General features: G+C 38.4%; 1 protein-coding gene across 1 annotated transcript in view; it reads right to left on the bottom strand.

The window, feature by feature from the left end:
- slc16a2 (solute carrier family 16 member 2) overlaps nt 1-26,386 on the bottom strand; it is a 52,766-nt gene that overhangs the window by 12,949 nt on the left and 13,431 nt on the right. Inside the window, exons 2-3 of the mRNA XM_067458078.1 lie at nt 12,115-12,259; nt 5,390-5,870 (exon numbers count right to left, since the gene is read on the bottom strand). Coding sequence (XP_067314179.1) covers nt 5,390-5,870; nt 12,115-12,259 — 626 coding nt within the window. The remainder of the gene's footprint in view (nt 1-5,389; nt 5,871-12,114; nt 12,260-26,386) is intronic.

The following is a 26,386-nucleotide window of genomic DNA, read 5'->3' as shown; positions in this document are numbered from 1 at the left end:
ATTTATTTTGAAATAAGAATATTTTAAATTATTAATATCTACTGACTGTAAGTTTGCTACTGCCCCTTAATTTAAGCAAACTAACTACAGTCTGAACAATTAAAGGTCTTGAATTATTGTGTTTTACAGCAAAAGAGAAGCATGCGTGATGGATCCATCTGCGTCCCGCTTTCCTTTCAGCAAACAGCAAGACGTCCTCATATCATCACATTTTATGGCCTGTTTACTCTTAAACCCTAACCCTATGTTTGCACTCAGTCCAGCAGCTGGAAACCAACTCTTAATTCTGCTTTTAAAAACAAGAGGGAGCGAGCTGCATTATGGCCATGTATGTTGGCTATCCAAGTAAAAGTTTGTCTATCACTATGACAACAGAGAATGAGTGAGAAGGAAAGGTGAAACAAGGACAGAAATCCCCAGAGTCTGACCTGAGATGACACACGGCGAGTTAATAATTCATCATCAACATGTGTGGACTCATCACATAGGCTTTCTGTCATGCAGAGTGCAGTAAATATTTCAGCTCGCAGAACCCTAAAACATTATTTATGCATGGGCCGAGCGCGTCGCTCCTATAGCCTCCTCTTTTCAGAGCGGCTCGACTGGCTGTACATCGGAGGCGTTTTGTTTGGTCTTGTCTTTATAAAATGGTCGTCAACGTGTAAACAACAGCCTCTGCAAAATAGCCCTTTTCATATTACCTAAGCTGCATTAGCATGCCAACAAACAACTGCCTATTTATTTTATTTTTTTAAAGAGCTACAACTGAGAAGATAGTCCAGAAAAATGTCAATGTCATCCTCGAGTCATTTAAATGTGGCAACTAAAGTGAGGCGGGATTTCACACTTTTTTCAACAGTATTATTTTATAATTATTTATAGTATTTTTATAGTATAGTATTTTTTTAGATTTCTATTATTCCTTTCCATTCCAGTTTTTCCATTTTAGTCTTTTTAACATTTCAAATGAGTTATTTTATTTTATTTAATTGTCAAAGTTTAAGTTTTTATCTAATATTAGTATTTAATTTTGTTATTGCTAAGTTTCAATTGATTTTATTGCACAGAAACTGTGCTCTTTAAAACTACAAATGACTTCTCTCCCCTTTCTTTCTCAAAAAATAAATTTAAAAAAATTACCTTTTACGGTACAAGTGGCCGTAACTGGGGTGGTATACCACTAAGGTAGAGAGCTGATGTCCTGCAGAGTTTAGCTCCAACCCTAATAAGCCACCATAGTATAAAACTCATGGCTCCCAGCATGCATTGCAGCATTAAATATGCCACCATTGCTGAGATTCATATGCTGATTCTTGATATCTGTGTGTGTGTCTAAACTTGTCCAAACTCAAAATTCAGAGCATCTGATCTGTGGCAAGAAAGTATTGTCGGTGAAAATGATTTATTAACATTTTCAGTGATCAGTGATAGGTTTAGTTACACATTTTTGTTTTATGGTTTATTTTGATATGAACAGATTATGTGTTTTGTTAACACTGTAAAAAGCCAAGAGTCAAACTGCCCAACTAAAGAAAACACTGATCTCTATAATGGTGACCAAACATTTTCTATAAAACATCGACATCTAAACCTGTTAATTCTCAATAAGAGCTTACATATATTATATATATTATTATACTTATATTATTTCTATAGACGTCTTTCCGGGTTGGAGCCAAGCTCTGCAGGACAGGGGACCGGTCCCTGCTCTAAGTAGAAGAAAACAATGGTATAATTGTACCCTGAGGACCAATTGTGTACTTTTAAAGGCACAGGTATATGTTTTGCTCCCCGAGGAACAAAACTGTACCTCCACTGTACCTTTTTTTTTTTTTTTTTTTTTTTTGACAGTGTAGCTTCCTAGCCTGGCTCTGCCCTCCTACGTACTTCCGCTCAATATTCATTTTCCTTCAGTACTACAATGAAATGTACGAGAGTCTGGTAACACCAGGCTAGTAGCTTCCTACCAAGGCTGTATCTTAATATTAGTCTTACTTAATCTTAGGTGATGATTTTGAAACTAAGATCATAAAATAATCTTAGATCAATTCCAAAATTACACTGGTATTCAGGGACGGGCATTAATGTGGTTTAGATCATATCTATCAGACCATTTTAGGCCCACTGCTGTTTTCAATATACTTGCTGCCTCATGGTAATATTATAAGAAAACACTGTTATGCCCATGATGCTCAGTTATATATTTGATCACATCCAGATGAAATCTCTAAATTATCCAAGTTGACAGAGTGTGTTAAAGAGATAAAATATTGGAAGACTGGTCATTTTAAAAGACTCAGGTATTACTTATTGGGCCAAAACCCTGTACACAGTATCTAAAAGGATGTATACTGTTGCTTCATACTTTACAGTTAAAGATGTGTGTGTTATATTAGACAGCAACTTGTCTAACGAAAATCCTATTTCATACACTGATCAAGCATAACATTATGACCCCCTAATTTTCCATTTTCAACCCAACTTTGGGTTGTTTTGAACTCAGAATTGTGAGAAATCTGACCCAGTCGTCTAGCCATCACAATTTGCCCTTGTCAAAATCGCTCAAATCCTTACACTTGCCCATTTTTCCTGCTTCTAACACATTAACTTTAAGGACAAGGTGTCGTGAGAGATAATCAGTGTTATCCACTTCACCTGTCATAATGTTATGCCTGATCGGTGTATGTTACAAACACAGCCTTCTTCCACCTCACTAAGATGCAGAACATGTTATCTGTTTCTGATGCAGAAAAGCTAGTTCATGCATTCATGATCTCTAGACTGGATTACTGTAATGCATTACTAGCTGGTTGTCCTACATCCTGAATAAAAAGCTACAGTTAGTCCAAAATGCAGCTGCTAGAGTTCATACTAGGCAAGAAAATATGATCATAGGGTGAAAAAAAGTGCAGGAATGCCAAGAGAAATACATTAAGACATAATGAGCATGAGTATCCTGAGGTCAGAATGATTTCAAATCATGACCTCAAATCTAATTAAATGCCATGAAGAGGAATTCGGGTCAGTGTTGGAGTGTTTGCGAAATGACAGGCTACATTTAATAGATAAAGAAAACGTTATATTATCAGCTTTCTGAATCGAGAAGATCTTCTTTATTTAATAAGCATGACATCATCCATCGCTTCAGCCAACTGCACTGAAAGTTTAATCATTTCAATCTGTGGACTATATCGGCCTAGATTCGTCATTATGGTGATTTACTGCTGGAACTCAGCTCAGATCACACCAATGCTTCATGCCAGATGTGCAGAGAGTGAGATATTAATTATGCTCCAATTCTGGCACAAAAGATAAACCCCCTGGTGAGAGCGAGAACTGCTTTTCCACCTGCCGGGCCACATTTCTGAGACTCAATATAATTTTTTTGTTTCTGAATCATTTGTTTTAAATTCCCTACACAGTGAATGTTGGATTTCTGAGGGTCATTTATAATTAAATATAACTTGAGTAACATGCAGCCCATTTAAAGTAGCATTCTGAAATACTTCAATATCAGTAAAAAAATATCTAAACATTCTTAAATCAAGAGACATTTACTTGGGAAGCAAGATTATAGACTTGTTTGATGAAAAATGTATCAAAATTAAGCGACTTTATGCTTAAAACAAGATAAGCTATCTGCCAATGGGGTCAAAATAATACTTGTTTTCCCTTTAAATAACGTTTATTTTTCTGACCCAATGAACTGTCTGAAACCAGTCGTCAGTGACTCCAGTCTCACTTCCTGTTACAAATTTGCACGTAAATCTATAATCTTCATTGGCTGAACATCGTCTCCTTTGCTCCGCCCTCAATCACTGTAGTGTGTCTGAGATGGAGGAGTTTGGTTGGTGTTGTTCACGTGGAGAAGACGCTGTTTTCTGCTGCCGAAGCAAATTCATTTTGATGAGATTGAGACGTTAAACCCACGCCGTCGTTACTGTTCGTAATACTGTGTGTCGAGAGCTAAGATTCAGATATGATAATGAGCTGTTTCATGATGAATTGAGAAATCAGCTTTCCTTTGAGCTTTTGATATATAAAAGGTCATGGTAATATAAGAATATCCTCTAAGTTTCAGAGCTGAAAACTTCCTTGTTAGTCAAAGAAAAGCTTTTATAGACACCAGGTTCAGCAATAAACATGTGGAAGAAGATAGCAAGCAAGATAGCGTGGAAGAACACAGTCGATGCACAAGCTTCCTTCAGATCATAATATTAGGAATGTGTGATACTTCATTTATTTTTAATGAAGCTACGTGGGGAAGAACGTTTGTGTGTTCACTTCAGTTCACTGCGGGATCGTTTGTAAATCTCCGGTCGATGCTGGATTTGGATCCGACAGGAATGGTGCAGCACACATGTGAGTAAAACGTGTTTTGATATGTAATAATAATAATACGTTACATTTATAAAGCACTTTTCAAGGCACTCAATGCGCTTTACATTGAAGCGGGGAATCTCCTCAACCACCACCAGTGTTCAGCACCACCTGGATGATGCGACGGCAGCCATATTGCGCCAGAACACTCACCACACACACCAGCTGATTGGTGGAGAGGAGACAGAGCGATTAAGCCAATCAGGAGAGGGGGATGATAAAGAGGCCATGATGAACAGGGGCCAATGGGAAAATTTGGTCAGGATGCCGGGATTACACCCCTACTCTTTATCAAAGGACATCCTGGGATTTTTAACGACCACAGAGAGTCAGGACCTCGGTTTAACGTCTCATCTGAAGGACGTAATAGTATTGCATTGTTATAGATCGTTCTTGTTCTGCTATTCTCCCTCTCTCTCTCGTTGACATCTAAAGGGCGGTGCGAGGCAGAACGTGTGTGTGTGTGCGCGCGTGGTTCACACTTATATCGTCCGATCTTGCGGGCTATGTGTAATATAAAAATAATAGTCCAATCAGTCACGGGTCGATGAGAAATACAACATTGTGTTTGTTTGATAAAGACGTTTACGAGCCCTGAGAACGAGAGAATCATTCTGGTTGCTTCTCCCTCGTTCTCTCCTCTCCATGTGAACTGAAAGGGGAGATGAAGCTCATTAAATATGCAAATCTTATCCAATCGTAGCTGTGGGCGTTTACTTCCAAGTCTTCAGTGCGTCACGCTTATCAAAACCCAGCGTTCAGGAGAGAGCCTCAAAATCAGTGTAGAAAATAGCCTATTACTTATTAGTTATGATGTTTTTGAATATAAAAACCACACGGACGTCATTAGTTGACCTCAGGAAAAAGTATACATTTTTTTTAAAAAGCCAGTTCATGACACCTTTAAAATAGCATTACAGGTGCACTTTAACCAAAACTAAAATGAAAATGGAAAAAAAAACATTTAACATATCTCAATGCTAATGAAATAGCACAGCACACAACTCACCAGATGCACATATGGAACGAAGTATCCCAGCACAGCCGTGGCGACGCCGAACGCCCACAGCCGATAGGTCAGCACGCCGAACACTCGTACGTTAAAGTACTTCCTAATTTTGGCCAGGCCCTTCTGCCACCTGCTCGCCGACTCCAGGCCGGATGGGGGACCTCCGTCCATTCCCATGCCCGGCATCGGACACATCCCGCTGGGCATGAGCGGTTTAAAGGTGAGGGCCAGCAGCGACTGGACCAGCATGAAGATGCTGAGGATCTGGAAGGTTCTGGGAAGACCCAGCGGTCCCACGACTTTCTTCAGCAGCACTGGGAGTCCCATAGAAAAGAGGCTGCTGCCCGCGGTCACCACGCCATTGGCCAAGCCCAGTCTCTGTCGAAAATAATGCCCCAGGATCACCAGAGACGGCTGAAACGCAAACGAGGATCCACAGCCGAACAGTATCCCGTATGTGAAGTAGCGAAGACCCAGCGAGCTGGAGAGAGAAGAGGACAGGACATGAATGTGAGAAACAGAGGAACAATGCAGATGAAAGGTTGTAGGTTCAAACTATCACCCTTTGACTTTTTTGAATGTAAAGCTATTTCTTCTATCCCAGTTTAATGTGAAGAGGCTACAGGTGTGCTTACATACCCTTCTGAAAGAGAAGTGCATACCTGACATATTATTATATGTATTATACTAGTATTATTTACTATAATATAATATAACAACATATTATAATACTAGCGTATTATTATATTAATATTATATTTTTGTTAAACTGTAAGACATTATACATTAACATGTTTTTACATTGTATAACTTAACTTGTTTTAAGTTATACACGATTCCACTAGTCAGTTTAATGTAAGTTGAAACGACTTAAAAAGAAAGAGAAAACAAGTAAAAACTAGCTTCATGTGTTGTTTTTTTAATCAACACTTGAATGTGGGTAAATTTCTTTCTTTTTTTGTTGAAAATTGTGTATTTGATCACAAGTAAATCGCGCTAATCAACATTTCATTCTGTAACCTTTTACGAGTTCACAATTACAAATAATCCGATAGTAAATAGTATGTGTATTTGGTGTGCCGTCTGAGGAAAGGGCTCCAAACTCGGTTTTTGGCCCGAACCCAGAGTAGCTACTCCCGCCGTATCTCTGGTTAGGAAAGTAACCATGCGAGTGTGAGGAAGATGGTTCGGTGGAGGGATGCTGCAACAGGAACACTGGTTAGATGACTTGGTATTTAAATGAGCCTCCACTGATTGGGTAGATATGTTAATCACTGATTGCTGAAAGCTGGATGGAATGACATGATGATTGGATAGATTATTCGAGCGTGCTCCTCCCGAATTTTGTCAAAGGTCCTGTTTTTCGTGTGTTTTCGAAGCTTTGATTATGTTTACAGTGTGCAATATAACATGAGTTCATGTTTCGCGTGTAAAAAAACACAGTATTTTTCACACAATTTACTTATCTGTACGGCTCTGTTTCCTCTGTCCTAAAAACGGCCTGATGATTTCCTTGTTCTATGAAGTCCCTCCTTCAGAAATACGTAGCGAGTTCTGATTGGGCCAGCGCTTCCCATGTTGTGATTGGACAGCAGCTTAGCGCACTTTGCCCGGAAAGGTCCCGCCTCTTACCATAACGGGGAGATGCAAGCGCCGAATGAGTGCTCTTCTGCACGTGGGAGAGCAACTTCTTCACCTGTGTTTAGATCCAGAGGTTCTGCACAGCTACCCTGTGCATAACCTCTGGATCTAAACACAGGTGAAGAAGCAGCAGAAACAAGCGATAGAAGCTCTGCTGACACATAAAATAATGCAAACATCAAACACTAAACAACATATATATATATATATATATATATATATATATATATATATATATATATATATAGAGATGTTTTATTAATGTCTTATCCATGTCTCTGCATCAAAATGAGCCCGAAAATATCCTGGAGGCTAAAGTGCACTTCTGTTTCACAAGAGGTCATATGCAACTTCTGCAAGATGGTACCACTGAAGCACAGTTTTTTTAAATAGAACTCGTGATTTTTCCAGTTGTTGTTGTTTTTTAAACTCCAACATTTCACACCCATATGCCCTTTGACACTTGAAGCCAGAGAACGTGCAACACTCGCCACCTGGAGACATTATTTGGTTAATGACCAAACAGACGTTTGCGTAAACGATGATTACGGGCCTTAAGAGACGGAATAGAGATCTCTACCCTGCTGGAGACACTTGTGTCAAAAGCCTGAGGAAGAGAGTGTGTGTGAGTGTGTGTGTGTATGTGTGGGCTTGTTTTTGTGACATATGAGGACACAAATGTGTATAATGACATAGGTATGACACAGGTATTACAAGGAGAGGGTTACTTATGAGGACATTGGCCATGTCCTCACTTTTCAAAAGGCTTATTAATCATACAGGATGAGTTTTTTTGAGAAAGTAAAAATGCAGAATGTTTCCTGTGATGGGTAGGTTTAGGGACAGGGGCAGTGTAGGGGGACAGAATATACGGTTTATACAGTATAAAAACCATTACGCCTATGGTGAGTCCCCAGAAAGATAGCGCACCAGACATGCGTGTGTGTGTGTGTGTGTGTGCGCATGCCCTTGTTAGTTAGCATTTGTGTTTGTTGAGTGTTTCAGTCTCTGAAAGCAGCAGGACCGGGGTTTTTTTTTCTCCTAACAACAGCAAGAGCTTTTTCAGTTAGGAATAAAACCAGCTCTCTGTCCGACTGCACACGGATCTCAGAAAGAGAGCACTGTGAGAAAACAATGAGAAGGAAAAGAAGGAAGGGGAGAGAAAGAAAGCAGCGATTACATAAACGTTCTTCCGTACATGTCCTGCTGTTGAACATGTGTATGCATTCTTCTCGTTGTTTTTTATATCTTTATATAAGCACATGCGGAGGCTGTAAGTGATTTGACTCCCGATAGACCGCCAGAGTCAAGAGCGGCCCACATCTCACAAAGTGGATCATCGGACCATCACATATTTATTATTATAAGACTTTGTTTATAGAAAAATGTTGTTTTTGGATGAATGCACAATAAAAAAATATATATAATAAATATTTAACTGAATAATATTGTAACAAATAAACAGACAAGAAAAAATCCTATAATAAATATTTTACAGAAAATTTGTTTTTTTGGTTAAATAAACAAGAAAAATATATAATAATATATATTTCACAGAAAAATATTTTTTAAAGAAAAAAATTATATAATAAATACTTTACAGAAAGAAAGAAAAGGTTTGGGGGGAAAATAGACCAAATATATATTATAATAAATATTTTTAGAAAAATATAGTTTTTTTATTATTTAACGGAAAATATTGTTCTCTTTTAATAAATACACAAGACTTTTTTTTTTTTTTGAATAATACACGTATTCGGAAAAAGATTGTTTTTGGAAAAATGTCATGTAATATTAAATATGTTAGGGAAAAATTATTGATTTAATTTTATGGCATGTTTGTCAGTTTGTCAGTCAACATTTATGAAATTTAAAAAATGCATAATAAACAACTTGAAAAAAAAGTTCCTTCTTTTTTGAGCATTAGCAAATGTGAGTGCATTATAAGATTTGGTTTTTGAACGAATGCTCAGGAATATTTGAATCAATATTGTTTTTTTCAATACATACACAAAGAAAAATGATACTAAAAACATTACAGAAAAATATAAAGGATCGTTTTCATTTTGTGATGGCATGTTTGTCAGTTTAGTTCAAATTATGAAAATTAATAAATAAAAAATGCATAATGACCATTTGACAAAAAAAGGTGTGGTCGCATTGTGACCTGAGCCCATACTGCAGACCAGTGCGGAGCGGATGATCACACTCAAATATCTGGACCACACAAGACGGCATTGAGTGTGATGAAGCTGTGTACGTCATCTACAACTTAAATTAAGTTTAGATACATCTGCATTATGGAAAAATTCAAGGACAGATGCTGTGAAGAACACGTGAATGATCACTGACTTCTTTGTCTAGCCACACAGCGGCAGCTGAGCATTCTGGGTAAAGCACGAGCTGTGGGGAGGCGGAAAAACTCAAGTAAACCTCAGATGTAGGGGTCACTCTCTGGGAACTTGTGTCACATTATTTAATTGATTTCATTTAGTTCTGTGTGTATTTTTATGGTATGTGTGTCAGTTCAGTTCAACAGTTAATGAGGGGGGAAATCATGAGTGTTTTTGGGGAAATGCGCAAGGAAAAAAAATATTTAATGATAGATGTTTTATAGAAAAATTATTATTTTTGTTATGTATATAGTTATGCTTTTTACATCAGTTACAACAGTTATAAATAAAAAAATCTAATATAAATATAAATATTTTACTGCAAAAAAACTATTTCTGGAAAAATGTACAAGAAAAAAAAATATTTTACTGAAAATATTGTTTTTTGTAAAAAAAAAAAATGTTTATTATTTCATAGAAAAATTTTTTTATTGAATTTTGTTCTGTGTATATAGTTATATATTCATCAGTTCAGTACAACAGTTGTATAAATATAAAGAAAACACATTTCTTCTGAAAAATGCACAAGAAAAATAATGCAACAATTATTATTTTACATAAAAATTGTGTTTTTGGAAAACTATACAAGAAAATAATAATTTAATGATAGATTTTATAGATATTATAGAAATGTGTTCTGTGTGTATACAGTTATGGTATATTTATCAGTTCAGTTCAAGTAACCTTTATTTATATAGCACCTATCACAGATGCAATCACAAGGTGCTTTACAAAGTACATACAATTAAATTAACACTTTAAAACCACAAAAAAAAATCATTAAGACCAAAATGACATAAAAGCTTGTCTAAATAAAAGTGTCTTTTATTGCTATTCTTCATCTTCAGCTGCTTTTTAAAATAATCAACACGAAACGCGGGGGGGAGAGCGCTCCATAATTTAGGGGCAATTGCCTGAAACGACCGATCTCCCCAAGTTTTGAGACAAGTTTTGGGGACACTTTTGGCCTGAAGAACGAAGAGTGCGAGTGGAAGAGGACGGTGACAGCAGGTCTGAGATATATTGGGCGATCTGACCATGTAGTGCTCTGAAAGTTAGAACTAACATTTTATAATCAATTCTGTATTTAACTGGAAGCCAATGTAATGTAAATCAAATCGGAGTGATGTGTGCCCTTCTGTTGGTTCCTGTTGAAAGCCTGGCTGCAGCATTTGGAGACGACTAAGGGAGGATTTGTTAAAGCAAGTAAACAGAGAATTACAATAATCTAAACGTGAAGAGATGAAAGCATGAATAAGCAACAGTTATAGTAAAAAAATAAATTCTTCTGAAAAAATCTGCAAGAAAAAAATAATTTAACAATACATATTTAACAGAAAAAATTGTTTTAGGAAAAATGCACACTAATATTGCCTAAAAAAATAGTGTGGTGTGATGCAACGATATCTATATTATTAGCCATGTGTGTATTCAGTCCCAGATCTCTGTGAATCTAACAGTGTATGGCGCTTTAAAGGGCTCATTTAGGTTAATATGATTCTTTAGTGTCTAAATGAAAACGTTGTAATATACTTAAAGTGCTTTCTGGTAACCATCCACATTATGGGATGGATGGATGAACACACATTTCAATACAATCAGCTTGTAAACGTGCATGTGCCATTATATGACCCCTTTAATTATTTCTTATTATTATTACTTTTAATTTAAGACAGGGACAGTGCAAAATAATAACATTAGCCCTGTTTATATCAGGAAGAGATGCATTGCACCGGGTTTTAGCAAACTGCTATTTTCTGGACAGGTAGAAATAGAAACATACAATAAATGAACAGTTACTAAAATCTTAGCGGTGCAAATGATCAATTACAGAGTTTTAAATACACACATATCAACATCATTAAAACAATGTACCCCCTCCCACCACCTTTTATAAATAAATATGCCCCCCACCCCACCCCCATCACACACACACACACAAACACACACACACACACACACACACACACACACACACACACTCACAAATGTCTACAAATTTGCTGTGACAACATCCAATTTTTTGTGAGACATGAAAATGTTTTAAAATCCATAAAAGTAGTCAGCTCTGTTGGAAGCGGATTCATTGCTTTATGGCAACAAAAGAAAAAGAGGATTTGGCAAATGAAGTGCGTTTAGGAATACTGCATTCTCCTCTGGTAACTGATCGGGTAGCTCTTTTTTTTCTGAGTTTAGTGTAATATATTTTTTCAAAGTAGGAGCAATTGCATTATAAATGATTTTAAACAATAAACATACACTGTAAAAAATTATTTAGAAAAAAAGTTACCTGGTTGCCTTAAAATTTTGAGTTAATACAATGAACATTTTTTTTGAGATTCGACAACCTTTATTCAAATATTATTAAAAGATTGTGTAAGCATATTGGGTAATTGTGTGTTTTATTTGTGATGATACAGTGAAACATGCCAAATAGTGCTATTTTCATGATTTATCTAATGTTTTATGTGGTTCAGATACAATAATATTTTGAGTTTGTATTTATTAAACACATTTCCTTCATTGTATCAACTCAAATTTTTAATTTAAATAAACTCAAAAAATGAAGGCAACCAGGTTACTTACTTTTTTAAATTAAACCAACACAATTTTTTTACAGTGTACATTTGTGTGCATTATTAAATTTTAAAGGCTTCAAAAGGAAGACTAAGAAAGGAAGAAAGTATTTACGTTGCGAAGGAGCTGGTGAGAAGCCCGAGGAAGGCCACAAACGCGCCGCAGACGGCCGTCTTCCGGCAGCCGAAGTGATCGGTGAACATGCTGACCACCGGAGAGCAGAAGAAGATCATCCCCATGGCCAGAGCTCCAACCCATGCTGAGGAAGAAGAGAAAGACATCGATCAGGACCAGGGCCGTGCACAGACATTTTGAGGGGCAGTGGCCCAAACCAAAAAAGGGGACCTGCGTGGTAAAAAGGGGCACTATAAGGGGGTTGAGTATCCTCTTAATATAGAGAATGAATACAATTGTTAGGCTTTAGTACTAATTACATTTATGTTTTTCTAATTATTCTTCCAAAAAGTTGATTCTGGGCTAATTTGATCTCTTGTCTATTTTTATTTTTTATTGGAGATTTAAGTAGCAAATAATACTAATTTATTGAATATATTTTGAGACAAAGGTCTTGTTTATGATTTATGTAAATCATACGCAACAGTTTTTTAATAACAGAATGTTATTTTATTCATCAAAATAAACAGAAAATAATGCAAACGTTGCTAGATATTTTTTGCACAAGTATGAACTTTTTTGAAAAATGACCACATTTTTCTTAGGGTGTGCTTTAGCCCCATTGTAGGCTACCCTGATACAACTCATATCTCCTTTATTACCTTTTTTTTTTAAAATTGTGTATACAATTAATATGGTCTAAATAAAATATCATAAATATGACATATGTTATAGATACAAGTGTTAACTCATAAAAATGTATTATAATCGGAAATCTATTTTACAGGAGTTAAATAGCCTAGTGACAAACTGTCAGCTATTCAGTATACAGGAGGCTATATGACGATTTACCCGCTGGCATGCTGGAGCTTTTAATCTATGTTTGAACTGTTGAAAGAAACAAACGTATAATTCCGCGGATCAACCACTGTCTGTAATGTAGACTGTAGTTTGTGATTTACCCGTTAATGGGACGACATTCTGGAACTGTCGTCTCCACAGAGAGCGGACCCCGCTGCAGACTGTGTGCGATGCGGAGGGAGCGGGGAAACACGGAACGGATTAGCGGAATTAGTGGATTTTTAGCGGAACAGAGCACTTTTATTACGCTTTTATGGGAATCCTCTGTGCGTGAGGGAGGGAAGGGGGCAAGAGGGGCACCTTAGCCGATCGGGGCAAAGGGGCAGTGGCTCTAGCCACCGGGCCACCCCCCTGTGCACGGCCCTGATCAGGACATACAGCACCACAAGCTAAAGTGACCTCCTTAAGCCTTCATTGACACCAATGTCATTTCCTCTCTCAAGACCCATAAAGGCACTAAAGACGTCGTTACAAAGCCCATCTCACTACAGCGGCTCTACAATCATTTCATGAAGAGACGAGAATAATTTTTAGGTGGGAAAAAAGCAGCTAAATAATGTATTGATTCATGATTCAGATCGCCAATGTCACGTGATTTCAGCAGTTCGACACGCGATCCAAATCATGAATCGATTCACTGATTCATAACCGTTCGAATCTGTTTTGAATTCGGCCCATCACTATATAAGTCGTTATTTAATTATTATTTTGCACACAAAAACTATTCTCATCTCTTCATAAATGATTGTAGAGCCGCTGTAGTGAGATGGGCTTTGTAACGACGTCTTTAGTGCCTTTATGGGTCTTGAGAGAGGAAATGACATTGGTGTCAATGAAGACCTTTCTGAGCCATCGGATTTCAACACTAATATCTCAATTCAAGGTCTTACGGGGGTCGAACGACATGAGGGAAAGAAATTTATGAGAGAATTTTCTTTTTTGGGTGAACTAACCCTTTAATTGTTTTCTGTTGCTAGGTCATTTCTTATAGCCTACTGTCCTCAAGTCTTTATGGCTCAATGCAAATCTGTGTGTAGTTTCATTTTTTAGAAATGCAACAACGCGCCTCTTTTCAACAAGTCACACACACTATGCAAATCCCAGTCCCCAATGGAGACCTTTGACCATGAATCAGCTTTGAGAATCATTTTTGTGGGCATGAACTTTAGTCAAGTGATGAACATTGGCAGGGTTGTTTTTGCACACAGATGATTCTGCAAAGAGACACACAGGTGAAAGTCAATCATCTCTGTATTTAGAGCACAGGCCGCTCTCAATCGATGTCAAACCCAGACAAACACACACACACACTGCATGTTTTCATGGTTCAAAGGTAGTTTAATGTCTGCACAGTGTGTCTGAGTCTAAAGACACTGGTTCAATATTTGATACTGATCTCTGTCTCTGTCTCTCTCTCTCTCTCTCTCTCTCTCTCTCTCTCTCTCTCTCTCTCTCTCTCTCTCTCTCTCTCTGTGTGTGTGTGTGTGTGTGTGTGTGTGTGTGTGTGTGTGTGTGTGTGTGTGTGTGTGTGTGTGTGTGTGTGTGAGAGAGACCTGGTAATCCCTACGTTATGGGGACAAAATGTCCCCACAAAGATGGCAATATCCGAAAATCTTGTGGGGACATTTTTAGGTCCCCATGAGGAAAACATCTTATAAATTTTACAGAAGGAGTTTTTTTGAGAAAGTAAAAATGCAGAATGTTTCCTGTGATGGGTAGGTTTAGGGGCAGGGGCAGTGTAGGGGGATAGGATGTACAGTTTGTACAGTATGAAATCCATTACGCCTATGGAAAGTCCCCATTAAACATGAAAACACGACATGTGTGTGTGTGTGTGTGTCTGCGTGTGTGTGAGTGTGAGTGTGTCTGCGTGTGAGTGTGTCTGCGTGTGAGTGTGTCTGCCTGAGTGTATCTGTGTGTATGTTTGTTTGTGAGTGTATGTGTGCTTATGCATGTGAGTGCATGTAAGCATAATTGAGTCTGCGTAATTGTGAGTGTGTGCATGAGTGTGTGTATGTGAGTGTGTCTGTGTGTGTGTCTGAGTGTGTCTGTGTGTGTGTGCGCGCGCATGTGTGTGTGTCCTCCTCGGCGAGTCATTCTTGGCTGAGGTTCAGTGGAAATGTGGCCCCATGATTCCAGAGAGGAAGCGGTACGTTAACAAACCAAGCAAATGAGTGTTTACCCGTATTTGGTGGAAGAACACCGGGTCAGGGTTCACATAAAGCCCCTGCAGCTCCCGCTGGCTTATGGAGTCGTACGAGACGTATGTTTTCCACAGGTTTCACAGTCGAGGCTTTTGTTTGTTGTTTTGTTAGCTCTGCAAATGAGCGATCTTTCTGTGATGTTCCGTTGGAAGTATGAGTTCGGAACTTTAGAACAATGCAAAGAGTCTCTGTTTAGGAACAGAATGTTCTAGAAGCGGCAGATTCTAAAGGCCTGGATAAAAGATCATGCAGAAAACATGAGGTGGATAAGTCCATGTGTGTGGGAGTCTGAGGATTAAACATTCCAGTGACTATTAGGAATGGATTACTTCTCCAAGAAAACACACACACACACAGAGAGAGAGAGAGAGAGAGAGAGAGAGAGAGAGAGAGAGAGAGAGAGAGAGAGAGAGAGAGAGAGAGAGAGAGAGAGAGAGAGAGAGAGAGAGAGAGAGAGAGAGAGAGAGAGAGAGCAGAAAATATCTGATTGAATTGAACCCATCATAAATAATGCACAGCCAACAACAAATCCAGCCAGAAAAGCAGTCAGGACAAATTATGAACATTGATGATGTAAATGTCTGTACAAAGTCCAAATCTATTGTGATCTATAATCTTTCTGAAATCAATCCCAGTGGATTCTCTCCCGTCATAAGAAAATCAGAATAAAAAAGACACTTCCCTCATGAAAACAAAGTGCACTTGCGTACATTTAAAAACAGCACTTGTTACAGAAATAATATGCTGTATTAGTCGTCATGTTTTCAGATACCTAATCACATGTTAAGTGCTATTAGATGAAAACGTTTAAGATTAAATCAAGTTTAATAGTGTTTTTGGCCCACTTAAGTACAGGATTTTTTTCATCTTCATACACAATTTCATAATTACTTCTGTTGATTGTGGTGTATTTAGTTATGCTATATTCGTCAGTTCACAGTTCAACAGTCATAGCAACAAAAAACAAAACAAAATCTTTCTGGAAAATGCACAAGAAAGAAATCATAAAAATATTTTGCTATATTTTACTGAAATTGTTGTTGTTGTTGTTGTTGTTGTTGTTGTTGTTGTTGTTGTTTTAAATGCACAAGGCAAGAATCTTGTAATTACACATTTTCTTAGCTATAGATGATATTTACACTAAGCACGCTGTAGATGCTATTGACTAAGTAAAAATAGTGAAATATATTCTTTGCAATATGTGTAAATAGTACAAAATAATACAAACCCGATTCCAAAAAAGTTGGGATACTGTGTGATGTGGAAGTTTCAAATTTCTATTTTTTATTCAGAAAACAACATAGATGGCATATCAAATGTTTAAACTGAGAAAATGTATATTTTTAAGGGAAAATAAGTTGACTTTAAATCAACACATCTCAAAAAAGTTGGGACAAGGCCATGTTTACCCCTGTGTGGCATCCCCTCTTCTTTTTATAACAGTCTGCAAACGTCTGGGGACTGAGGAGACAAGAGGCTCAGGTTTAGGAATAGGAATGTTGTCCCATTCTTGTCTAATACAGGCTTCAAGTTGCTCAACTGTCTTAGGTCTTCTTTGTCGCATCTTCCTCTTTATGATGTGCCAAATGTTTTCTATTGGTGAAAGATCTGGACTGCAGGCCGGCCATTTCAGTGCCCGGTCCTTCTTCTATGCATAGAAGGTTTGTAAATTATTGTGTCCCAACTTTTTTGGAATCGGGTTTATACTTTATTTTGACAGATTTGCACCTCAGTATTGTTGTACATTAACAGGATGCAATAATAACATACAGTGTAAATGATTATATTTCTTATTAATGGGACAATAAAACCCTCCCTACACCAACCCCTAATGCTTTTATTATTAATAAACATTTCATTAGGCACTTTATTTCCATTTTTAGAACACTTTCTTAAATTTTTATTGAAAGTAAATGGCTTTCCAATGTGATATGTGATGGGAAAAGAGAGAAGAGCAAACTTTGCAAAAGGCGGATTCGAACCTGTGGCGATCGCGTCAAAACCAAGATCTTTAAGCCTTTTGCCTTTAAGCCCTGTGGCTTTACTGACTACACCACTGAAAACATTGAAATAGCACAACAAGGCACGCTATTTGCACTTGGTGTAAATAGGCACTCCGTAAAGTAAAAGTACTTTTCATTTTACATTATTACAGAGGGTACTTTTATGTAAGTGCACTCTCTTTAAGTGGCCTTTTATTGCATTAATATTATCTGTAAGTACAGTAGATGATTTGAAGTACACTACAACTGCACATTCAATACAATTAAGTGCACTTTAAGTTGCTTCTTCGTGCAAAACTCAACATCATGATACTACAGGGTGCTGAGTGCTGTTGTGCGGTGGTTTAGCGTGTCGTAATGTTCTGGTTGGTTGTGTCAAAAGAGTCCACCAATCAGAGATAGCGATGTCACACCATGTGACCCTCACTGCGGCCCACATGCGTCTGACAGCTGAAACACATGGTACTCTCCTGTCACCCTCTGACTGCTTTTGTGAGCAAAGGACTCGATTTGTTTACTTATCTTTTTTCAGTTTTTCATCCTTTCTTTCTGCTTCTAAAATCCTCTCAGCTCTCCTCTCATTTGTTCCATTATGAAGTTCAAATGAAGCTGAAATCACATGACCTCTCTTCTTCAAAGCATACATCAGAACTTAACATTTGATTTTGCATACTGACAAAACATGCATCACACAATTAGTCACAAATTTCTCAAAATCTCTCAAATCATCATTCATTTTGTGGTGGAAATGAGAATTTAAACGGTCTGTAAATAAAGATTTTCGTATTTCGTTTTTTTGTCTTGCTAGCATTTTACACACAATTACATAATACTTTTTGTAATTACATATAATTTATAAAATATGCTGCTCGGATTATATTCATCTTTACAGCCAACATTTCCGTAAAATGTATGTAAATTAAATACTATATTATACTATATTGCCAGACATATTGGGACACTCCTCCAAATCACTGAGTTCAGGTGTCCAATCTCTTCATGGCCACAGGTGTATAAATCAAGCACTAGGCCTGCAGACGCTTCTACACACATTAGTGAAAGAATGGGTCGCTCTCAGGAGCTCAGTGAACTCAAGCGTGGGGCCGTGATAGGTTGACACCTGTGCAATAAGTCCAGTCGGGAAATTTCCTCACTACATAATTTTCCACGCTCAACTGTTAGTGGTGTTATAACAAAGGGGAAGCGATTGGGAACAACAGCAACTCAGTCATGAAGTGGTAGGCCACGTAAAATCACAGAGCGGGGTCAGCGCATGCTGAGGGTCACAGTGTGCAGAAGTCACCAACTTTCTGCAGAGTCAATCGCTACAGACCTCCAAACTTCATGTGTCCTTCAGATGAGCTCAAGAACAGTGTGTAGAGAGCTTCATGAATGGGTTTCAATGGCCGAGCAGTTATGGGTTGTTTTTCAGGGCTTGGGCTCTTAGTTACAGCGAAAAGGAACTCTAAATGCTTCAGCATGCCAGGATATTTTGGACAATTTCATGCTCCCAACTTTGTGGGAACCGTTTGGGGATGGCCCCTTCCTGTTCCAACATGAAGGCGCTTTATTGCACAAAGCGTCGGCCCATAAAGACATGGATGAGGAGTTTGGTGTGGAGGAACTTGACTGGCCTGCACAGAGTCCTGAGCTCAACCCGATAGAACAGCTTTGGGATGAATTAGAGCGGAGACTGAGAGCCAGGCCTTCTCGTCCAACATCAGTGCCTGACCTCACAAATGAGCTTCTAGAAGAATGGTCATAAATCCCCATAAACACACTCCTAAACCCTACAGATTAAGAATGGGATGTTATTTAATTTTTCATGTGCATGTAAAGGCAGGCGTCCAGAAACTTTTGGCAATATACAGTTTATATTTCAGAACGTATTTCAATTAATACGTTTAATGGAGTTTCATATATTTTAGGACTGAAAGTACTTCTGTACACAAATCACAGGAAAAGAGTAAATCAAAGTAAATGATGAAGGCATGGTAAAAAGTATATTTTGGGGGGCCTCCATGTAAATTAGGAAACAGTTTAATATGTTATCCCCCCCCCCCCCCCCCCATAAGGCCATAACCATGCCTGAAGTTTAGGAGACAACCTTTTATGCCTCCCCTCTCTGCTCTCTTTTGTTCCAAATCACCCGCTCCTAATTCTCACTAATGAGTCTGCTACACATGTTTGTTATCGGATCATTTGTTAAATGAGGTAGAGAAAGACAGAAAGAACAGACCTGAATGTGAATGCAGCTAGAACAGAAAGAAGAGGAAAGAGAAGAGAGGAATGAAAGACACGAGTGACCCACTAACACTGACAGATGCTCTCTGACAGATTGTGGATAAAGACACTGAGCCGCAGGGAAGCACGAATCACTCTCTCCGAACACCCATTTCTTCCGACATGCGTTATTCCCTCTGTTCTCTCTCTCGTTCAGTTCATGCCCTCCTGTCCCTAACAAGTCCCTTGCTATTGGTGGATCTCATGTGAGTGACAGGTTGCCCCGCCCTCATCATCAGAGAAGAGATGAAGAGGGAGAGGAAGATATTCTGACTCAAGATTACCAGGAACATGGATTTAATACAGTAATGATGTGCACGGATAAATCACTTATAATTAATACTCCAATATTGTGGAAAAATAAATAAATATGAATTTTCCATTTCGAGTTCATGGTGATTTTAAAATAGCTGAATTTTCTTTATGCAAAATAATCATAATTTAAAGCTGCAGTCCATAACTTTTGCCTCTTTGTCGCCATCTCTGTTTGAAGCCTACAAATACAGTTGCAGAATTATCATCTTTTCATGGGTTGAGCATCAATGGTTCTGAGGAGTGTGTGTGTGTGTGTGTGTGTGTGTGTGTGTGTGTGTGTGTGTGTGTGTGTGTGTGTGTGTGTGTGTGTGTGTGTGTGTGTGTGTGTGTGTGTGTATTCACCGCACCGGTGTGAGACTGAGAGATACTGAGAGATTTTGCACTTTAAAAAAACTTTTTTCAAAAAGAAAATTACAATAATCCTCAACATTACTCCCCAAAGATACATCACATTATTTAAGGTTATAGGTATAACATTTCCTTTTATCATTTCCTTGGTTGGATTGTTTGTTATGGTTGGAAAGGCCAGGCGTGTAGCGAGAGCCAGCTTTCTGTTAACTTTATTTGTGCTGGTCTACTAATGTTTTATGTGCTTAAAAAAAAAAGCCAAGTTAAATCGTCTTCCTTTGATGTCAAGATGACCGAGTGCGAACGAGTCTCTATGTGGCTATTGGATGCCACTAATAATAAGCATTTCCCAAAGTTAACCTTTTTCTTTTCTTTTTCAGTAGATAAAATATAATAAGGGTTTTTTAAAGATCCACATGAGGATTCTTCCACTCTCTAGAAAGAGTAAAGGTCTGCCATATTTCCAAAATACTAGTAGAGAATGGTATACGCTTATCATCTTACAGACTCATGTAAGGACACAAGCTGCATCCATCCATCCAGACATGATGAACTGTCAGTAAACGAATCTGACCTTTATGTCAAAGAGTCTCTGTCCACATTCATGCGCTGGCCAATAGAGGACAGCTGACCTTCACCGGGGTTGTCCTGACCAAAGAAAAGTTCACTAGTATCTTTTGTATTTCTCCGAATTGGTGGACAAGATTTTCATCTAGACAACTTATCACAGGTCTTTCCAATAACCCCTCCCAGTTTTCCCCTCACCCTATTTTATTCAAGTGAACACTTTTTGGGAGCTTAGGAGAATAATTAACACTATTATTAGATCCAAATCATAAAGCTTCAGAAGAAATCTTTCCATACATTTCTAAACTTAGTATGATAGGCCTTTCTTAAACTTCCAGCTATGACTACCCATAGTGAAAAATAAATATACCAAAAAATTTAAGATAAGTATACTACAAATACAAATAGTGCACATAACGTCACGGTTTCCACAAATTGGTGTTTTTGTAGTTTACACAGTGACGATAACAGTATCATTTTCAAAAACCTGCACTTTGAAATGTTCAAATGTTTGTGTTTTCAGGCCCCCAAAACTGTGTCATTTTGTAAATGAATGAAACACATAAAAATAAAAATACACTGACCAACACACACCTGCTCTAAAGTCAATAGGGCAGTATTTTGTGTTATTTAAAGGGTGTGTTAGTAATATGAGCCGGGTTCACACATATTCTTTGCTTATAGCAGCAACACAATATTTGCACTGGAAAAAAATGCTTATTTAGTATTTATTATATTTAGTAAAAACAATCTTATTTTGTCTGTTTGAAATCTTGGTTCCGACCCAAACAGAAATAAGATTATTTTTCTCACCCTAAGTGCATCAGGAGCTTCAGACCGTGAGCTCAGAGCTATAAAATAGGGCCCGATATTTTAAAACCCAAAAGGAAAAGTACAAAAAACTAATACAATTTAAATAAACCAATTAACATGTTCACAGTATCTAACCTGATTTTTTTTTCTACCCCAGATCATATGTATTCACGATTCAATCCCTCTTGGGTCATTGACATGCACTGTTCAGATCCGAACTGGAATATTTCACTGCGGGGACCAAGGCTTTAAAAGCATCTGAGAGACGTGACTGTGATCCATCCCTTCGATCCTGTGCAGTGAGTGAGCAACGCTCTTAAACATCTATGAGCAAATATATGTGAACACTGAACAGTCAACATTGATGTCAATGTTACATGTGTAGAAGCATTTCCCCTCTTTTACTTTCAGGTATTAAACTGAGACGTCCCTCAAAAACAGCCAATGATGGTGTGCCCTCAGCTCATTCAGCTCACACACACACATACTGGGGGTAAAAATACTTTAATCATCAACTGAGGGATTCAGAAATCTGTAATGCTGACACTCTTCATGCACACCTTCGCACTCCAATATTGTGTAAAAGTTCACTGTAATCATTATTAAGAAGTGAAATCTAGTTACTGCACTAAGATTTGTATGAATAAATGAAAGAAGTTCTTGCAGGGCAATATTTAAACGCATTTCTGATGATTCCATAAAGAACCTTAAGCATCCATGGAACCTTTCCATTCCACAAAATAATCTTTATAAAAGGAAAAAAGGTTCTATTTAGGAAAAAAAAAATCTTTCAATGTGGCTTCCTTTATTTTTAAGGTGTAGTCTACAGTATATGGCTTTTCTTGCAAAAAGACACCAGAGCAAAGACACTTTTGCAATGTTACTTACATAACATTGTTACTTACATAACTTACACACACATCACATTTCTTCAGACATATTTCCATGTAAACCATTTGCCTGTTGTGATTTGCATATCACCCATTGCACAAAACTAATTAAATATGTAGTCGTAAGTAGCGATGACAAGGTCGAACAAACCTGTGGTGTGCAAAGAAAGGTAATTGCCTATAGAATATCTTATAAATGGTTTGGCGTTTCAAAAATATCTGAATTATTATTGTTGAAAACCATAAAAGAGAGGAAAAAAATTATTTGATTTGATTTAAAAGTTGGAAGCAAAGATGTCTAGGAGCTTACGAATAAACAAATGAAGAAACACAATAGGTGGATATGCAGAACTGTAGTTGAAGGAGTCAGTCAAACATATTCAGACTTGCTGTCTCTATTTGTGTCTTGGATACACAAGTGTTAACCAGCACTCAGAAACTATCAGTTACATGCCAGACAGCCAACGGACGCTTTCACCTTTCACCAACACTTGTCTACTGTTCTCAGTCCTTCAACTCAGTTCACCTGTGCAGCAAGGAAAGGGTTGTGTATGCAGACTTTTAGTTACAAGTTATTATAAAACATATAATGCTCTGCATTGCTCTTGGTGATGTAAGGCTTGGATGAGCTGCTCGGCCATTGAAACCCATTCATGAAGCTCTCTACACACTGTTCTTCAGCTCATCTGAAGGACACATGAAGTTTGGAGGTCTGTAGCGATTGACTCTGCAGAAAGTTGGCGACTTCTGCGCACTGTGACCCTCAGCATGCGCTGACCCCGCTCTGTGATTTTACGTGGCCTAACACTTTGTGGCTGAGTTGCTGTTGTTCCCAATCGCTTCCCCTTTGTTCTAACACCACTAACAGTTAAGCGTGGAATATTTAGTGGTGAGGAAATTTCCCGACTGGACTTATTGCACAGGTGGCAACCTATCACGGCCCCACGCTTGAGTTCACTGAGCTCCTGAGAGCGACCCATTCTTTCACTAATGTGTGTAGAAGCGTCTGCAGGCCTAGTGCTTGATTTATACACCTGTGGCCATGAAGGGATTGGACACCTGAACTCAGTGATTTGGAGGAGTGTCCCAGTACTTTTGGCATATATAGGCCATGTCCACACTAATACGTTTTCATTTGAAAACGCATTTTTTTCTCACCGTTTTGGCCAAAAAATGAACACGTAGCTTTTTGAAAATGCTCTCCAAAGCGGATAACTTTGAAAACGCCTTCTTCGCGCCATAGTGTGGACTGTGAAGACGGATTTGAAATCAATGTTGCATGTTTAGTCATGTGACGCATATTGTACCAATAGATATGTCTCTTTATACCGCTGCTGTGCCAGTTATGTGTTATTCACTTTCACACAGTTACTAAAATATGTTACTTCATATCACAGTCCTGCAAGGATGACAGAAAATGGACTTGCATTTGCTGTCCTGTGGCAAAACACAAGTGGAGTTGCGTTTTAGAACAAACATAATAATGGTGATCGAGTGTGACCTGACGCATCAGTGAATACTTTGCTAAATAAAATAATCCTGTCAGAAGAATTGTGTGATAACCAAGACGTCAGGATCATCTCAGTGAGCTTCTATGAAGTTTATGAGAAACTTTTTGGAAAATGTTAGTGTGGACAGAGAGCTCAAAAACTCTCCGGATTAATGTAGACGTACCATAGGCTACATGTAGTAAAAATCTTCATTTCAGTGTTTTAAAATCAAAATGAAAAGCTGAAGGACGTTTTCTCCATGACAAGAGTCACCAAACAGAACTACAAAAACTAATAATCATTTTCAAACAGCCTTCCTGAACACTTCAAATGTCTGCCATATTTGGCATACTCTCTAACAGAGGTAGGTGAAGTTCTTGTCTCTGCAATATAAGCTGGGATAAGAGAAACACATACACTTCACTTTTAAACCATGCTTTTGAGCCTCGGATTGTCTTCAAGGAGATCTGAGCTGTGGTTAAAAGTCAGTGTGATGTTTAGAAAAGTCTAAACAGGGAAACTCTCTCAGACAAATATGAGATGCAGGGAGAGCGAGAGCAGGGAGCAACCAAGTTCATTCGGTCCAGATATACATAGAGGTAACATGACCGAGGTCTATGCATTACCAACAGTGCTTCTGTACAGGCACAGACAGCACACACAGCGAGAGATAGCGAGGGAAAATCAAAAGAAAGAGATTGAAAATCAAAACATGTGACGTGAAACTGCGGGTCAATAATAGATTCTAAAAAATGCTGGGTTAAAAACAACCTAAGTTGGGTTGGAAATGGACAAACCCAGAAATTGGGTTGTTAGAACCCAGTAAATGGAACCATTCAAACAACCCAATATCTGGGTTTGTCCATTTCCAACCCAACTTGGGTTGTTTTTAACCCAGATTTTTAGAGTGTACGCATTTTTTTCCTTCCCATCTGCATGGTGTTGTTTTTTGTTTTTGTTTTATTAAAGGGGACATGACATGAGAACTCATTTGTCTTGATGTTTTTAAAGGCACAGAGTGTAAGTTTCACCGCTAGAGGTCGTTTATTGAAAACAAAGGTGATGATGATGATGATGTGTTAGATTTATATAGCGCTTTTCAAGGCACTCAAAGTGCTTTACATTGAAGCTGGGAATCTCCTCAACCACCACCAGTGTTCAGCACCACCTGGATGATGCGACGGCAGCCATATTGCGCCAGAACACACACCACACACCAGCTGATTGGTGGAGAGGAGACAGAGTTATGAAGCCAATCAGGATATGGGGATGATTAGGAGGCCATGATGGACAGAAGCCAATGGGCAAATTTGGCCAGGATGCCGGGGTTACACCCCTACTCTTTTTCCGAAGGACATCCTGGGATTTTTAACGACCACAGAGAGTCAGGACCTCGGTTTAACATCTCATCCGAAAGACGGTGCTCTTTGACACTAGTGTCCCCATCACTACACTGGGGCGTTAGGACCCACACAGACCACAGGGTGAGCGCCCCCTGCTGGCCTCACTAACACCTCTACCAGCAGCTACCTGGTTTTCCCAGTTGGTCTCCCATCCAGGTACTGACCAGGCTCAGCCCTGCTTAGTTTCAGTGGGAAACCAGTCTTGGGGTACAGGGGGATATGGCTGCTGGCCAGAGAAGGTGTAGCTTTGATGACGCCGTGAATCATGGGAGTTATTGTCTTCACCTCCACCACAGCCGATGGAAAGGAATCCATGGATGGACTCTGGCAGAAATCATGTTCATGAATGAGCAAAAGTTTTATTAACATTTCGGTTAAGAGCCCTTGGGAGCGAACGCTAATGAGAGAAATCCGTGCCAAACCCAGTCTCTGAGCTTTTATTACGCTCACGGTGAAGTGCGCACTGGATAATTTTGAGCTGCATGCAAAACAAAGTGAAAAATTACGATTTTGTTTGATTTTGAGGTTTCACACAAAAATGTGTTCAATAAAACCTCGTCTAGCGATTACTCAAAATAGCAAGTACACATTTAAAAAGTAGCATGGCCTGTTTTCAAGTCCTGTCCTGGCCCTAATATAACTAATCTCTACCATACAGAGGGGGCACGCTTTAAATGTATTGAAATGAATAAGGCATCTTTGAGTATCTCATTGTCGGGCAGAGTGTCCTGGTATCAAAATATGGTCCCTCTATCTAATGTATCTTTATCTGTGTGTTTTCTGAGAGGAGTACCTTTCCTCTGTCCGTGAAATATGCCATTTTCCCAGATGGCTTCAGGATGCCACATGAATATTCATAGTGAATTCTCGATGGTGCGAGTCTGACCCATTGAAATATATTTTCAAACTCATGCAGATGTAAAGAAAACAATCTGACAGATCAGACAGACACAAAGTGCACACACACAGATGCCTCACAGCACGTGTTCGAGATATGCACATACACACAGAATTACAATAATCTGTTTTGGCAAGTACTCACACAAACATGCTCTGTTATGTCTTAAATTAACAGTTAACTGTTGGGGGAAAACA

Source organism: Pseudorasbora parva, chromosome 11 (genome assembly GCF_024679245.1).
Source record: "Pseudorasbora parva isolate DD20220531a chromosome 11, ASM2467924v1, whole genome shotgun sequence".
NCBI lineage: Eukaryota > Metazoa > Chordata > Actinopteri > Cypriniformes > Gobionidae > Pseudorasbora > Pseudorasbora parva.
The sequence above is the reverse complement of the archived record's forward strand: the minus strand, read 5'-3'. Positions and strand labels throughout refer to the sequence as shown.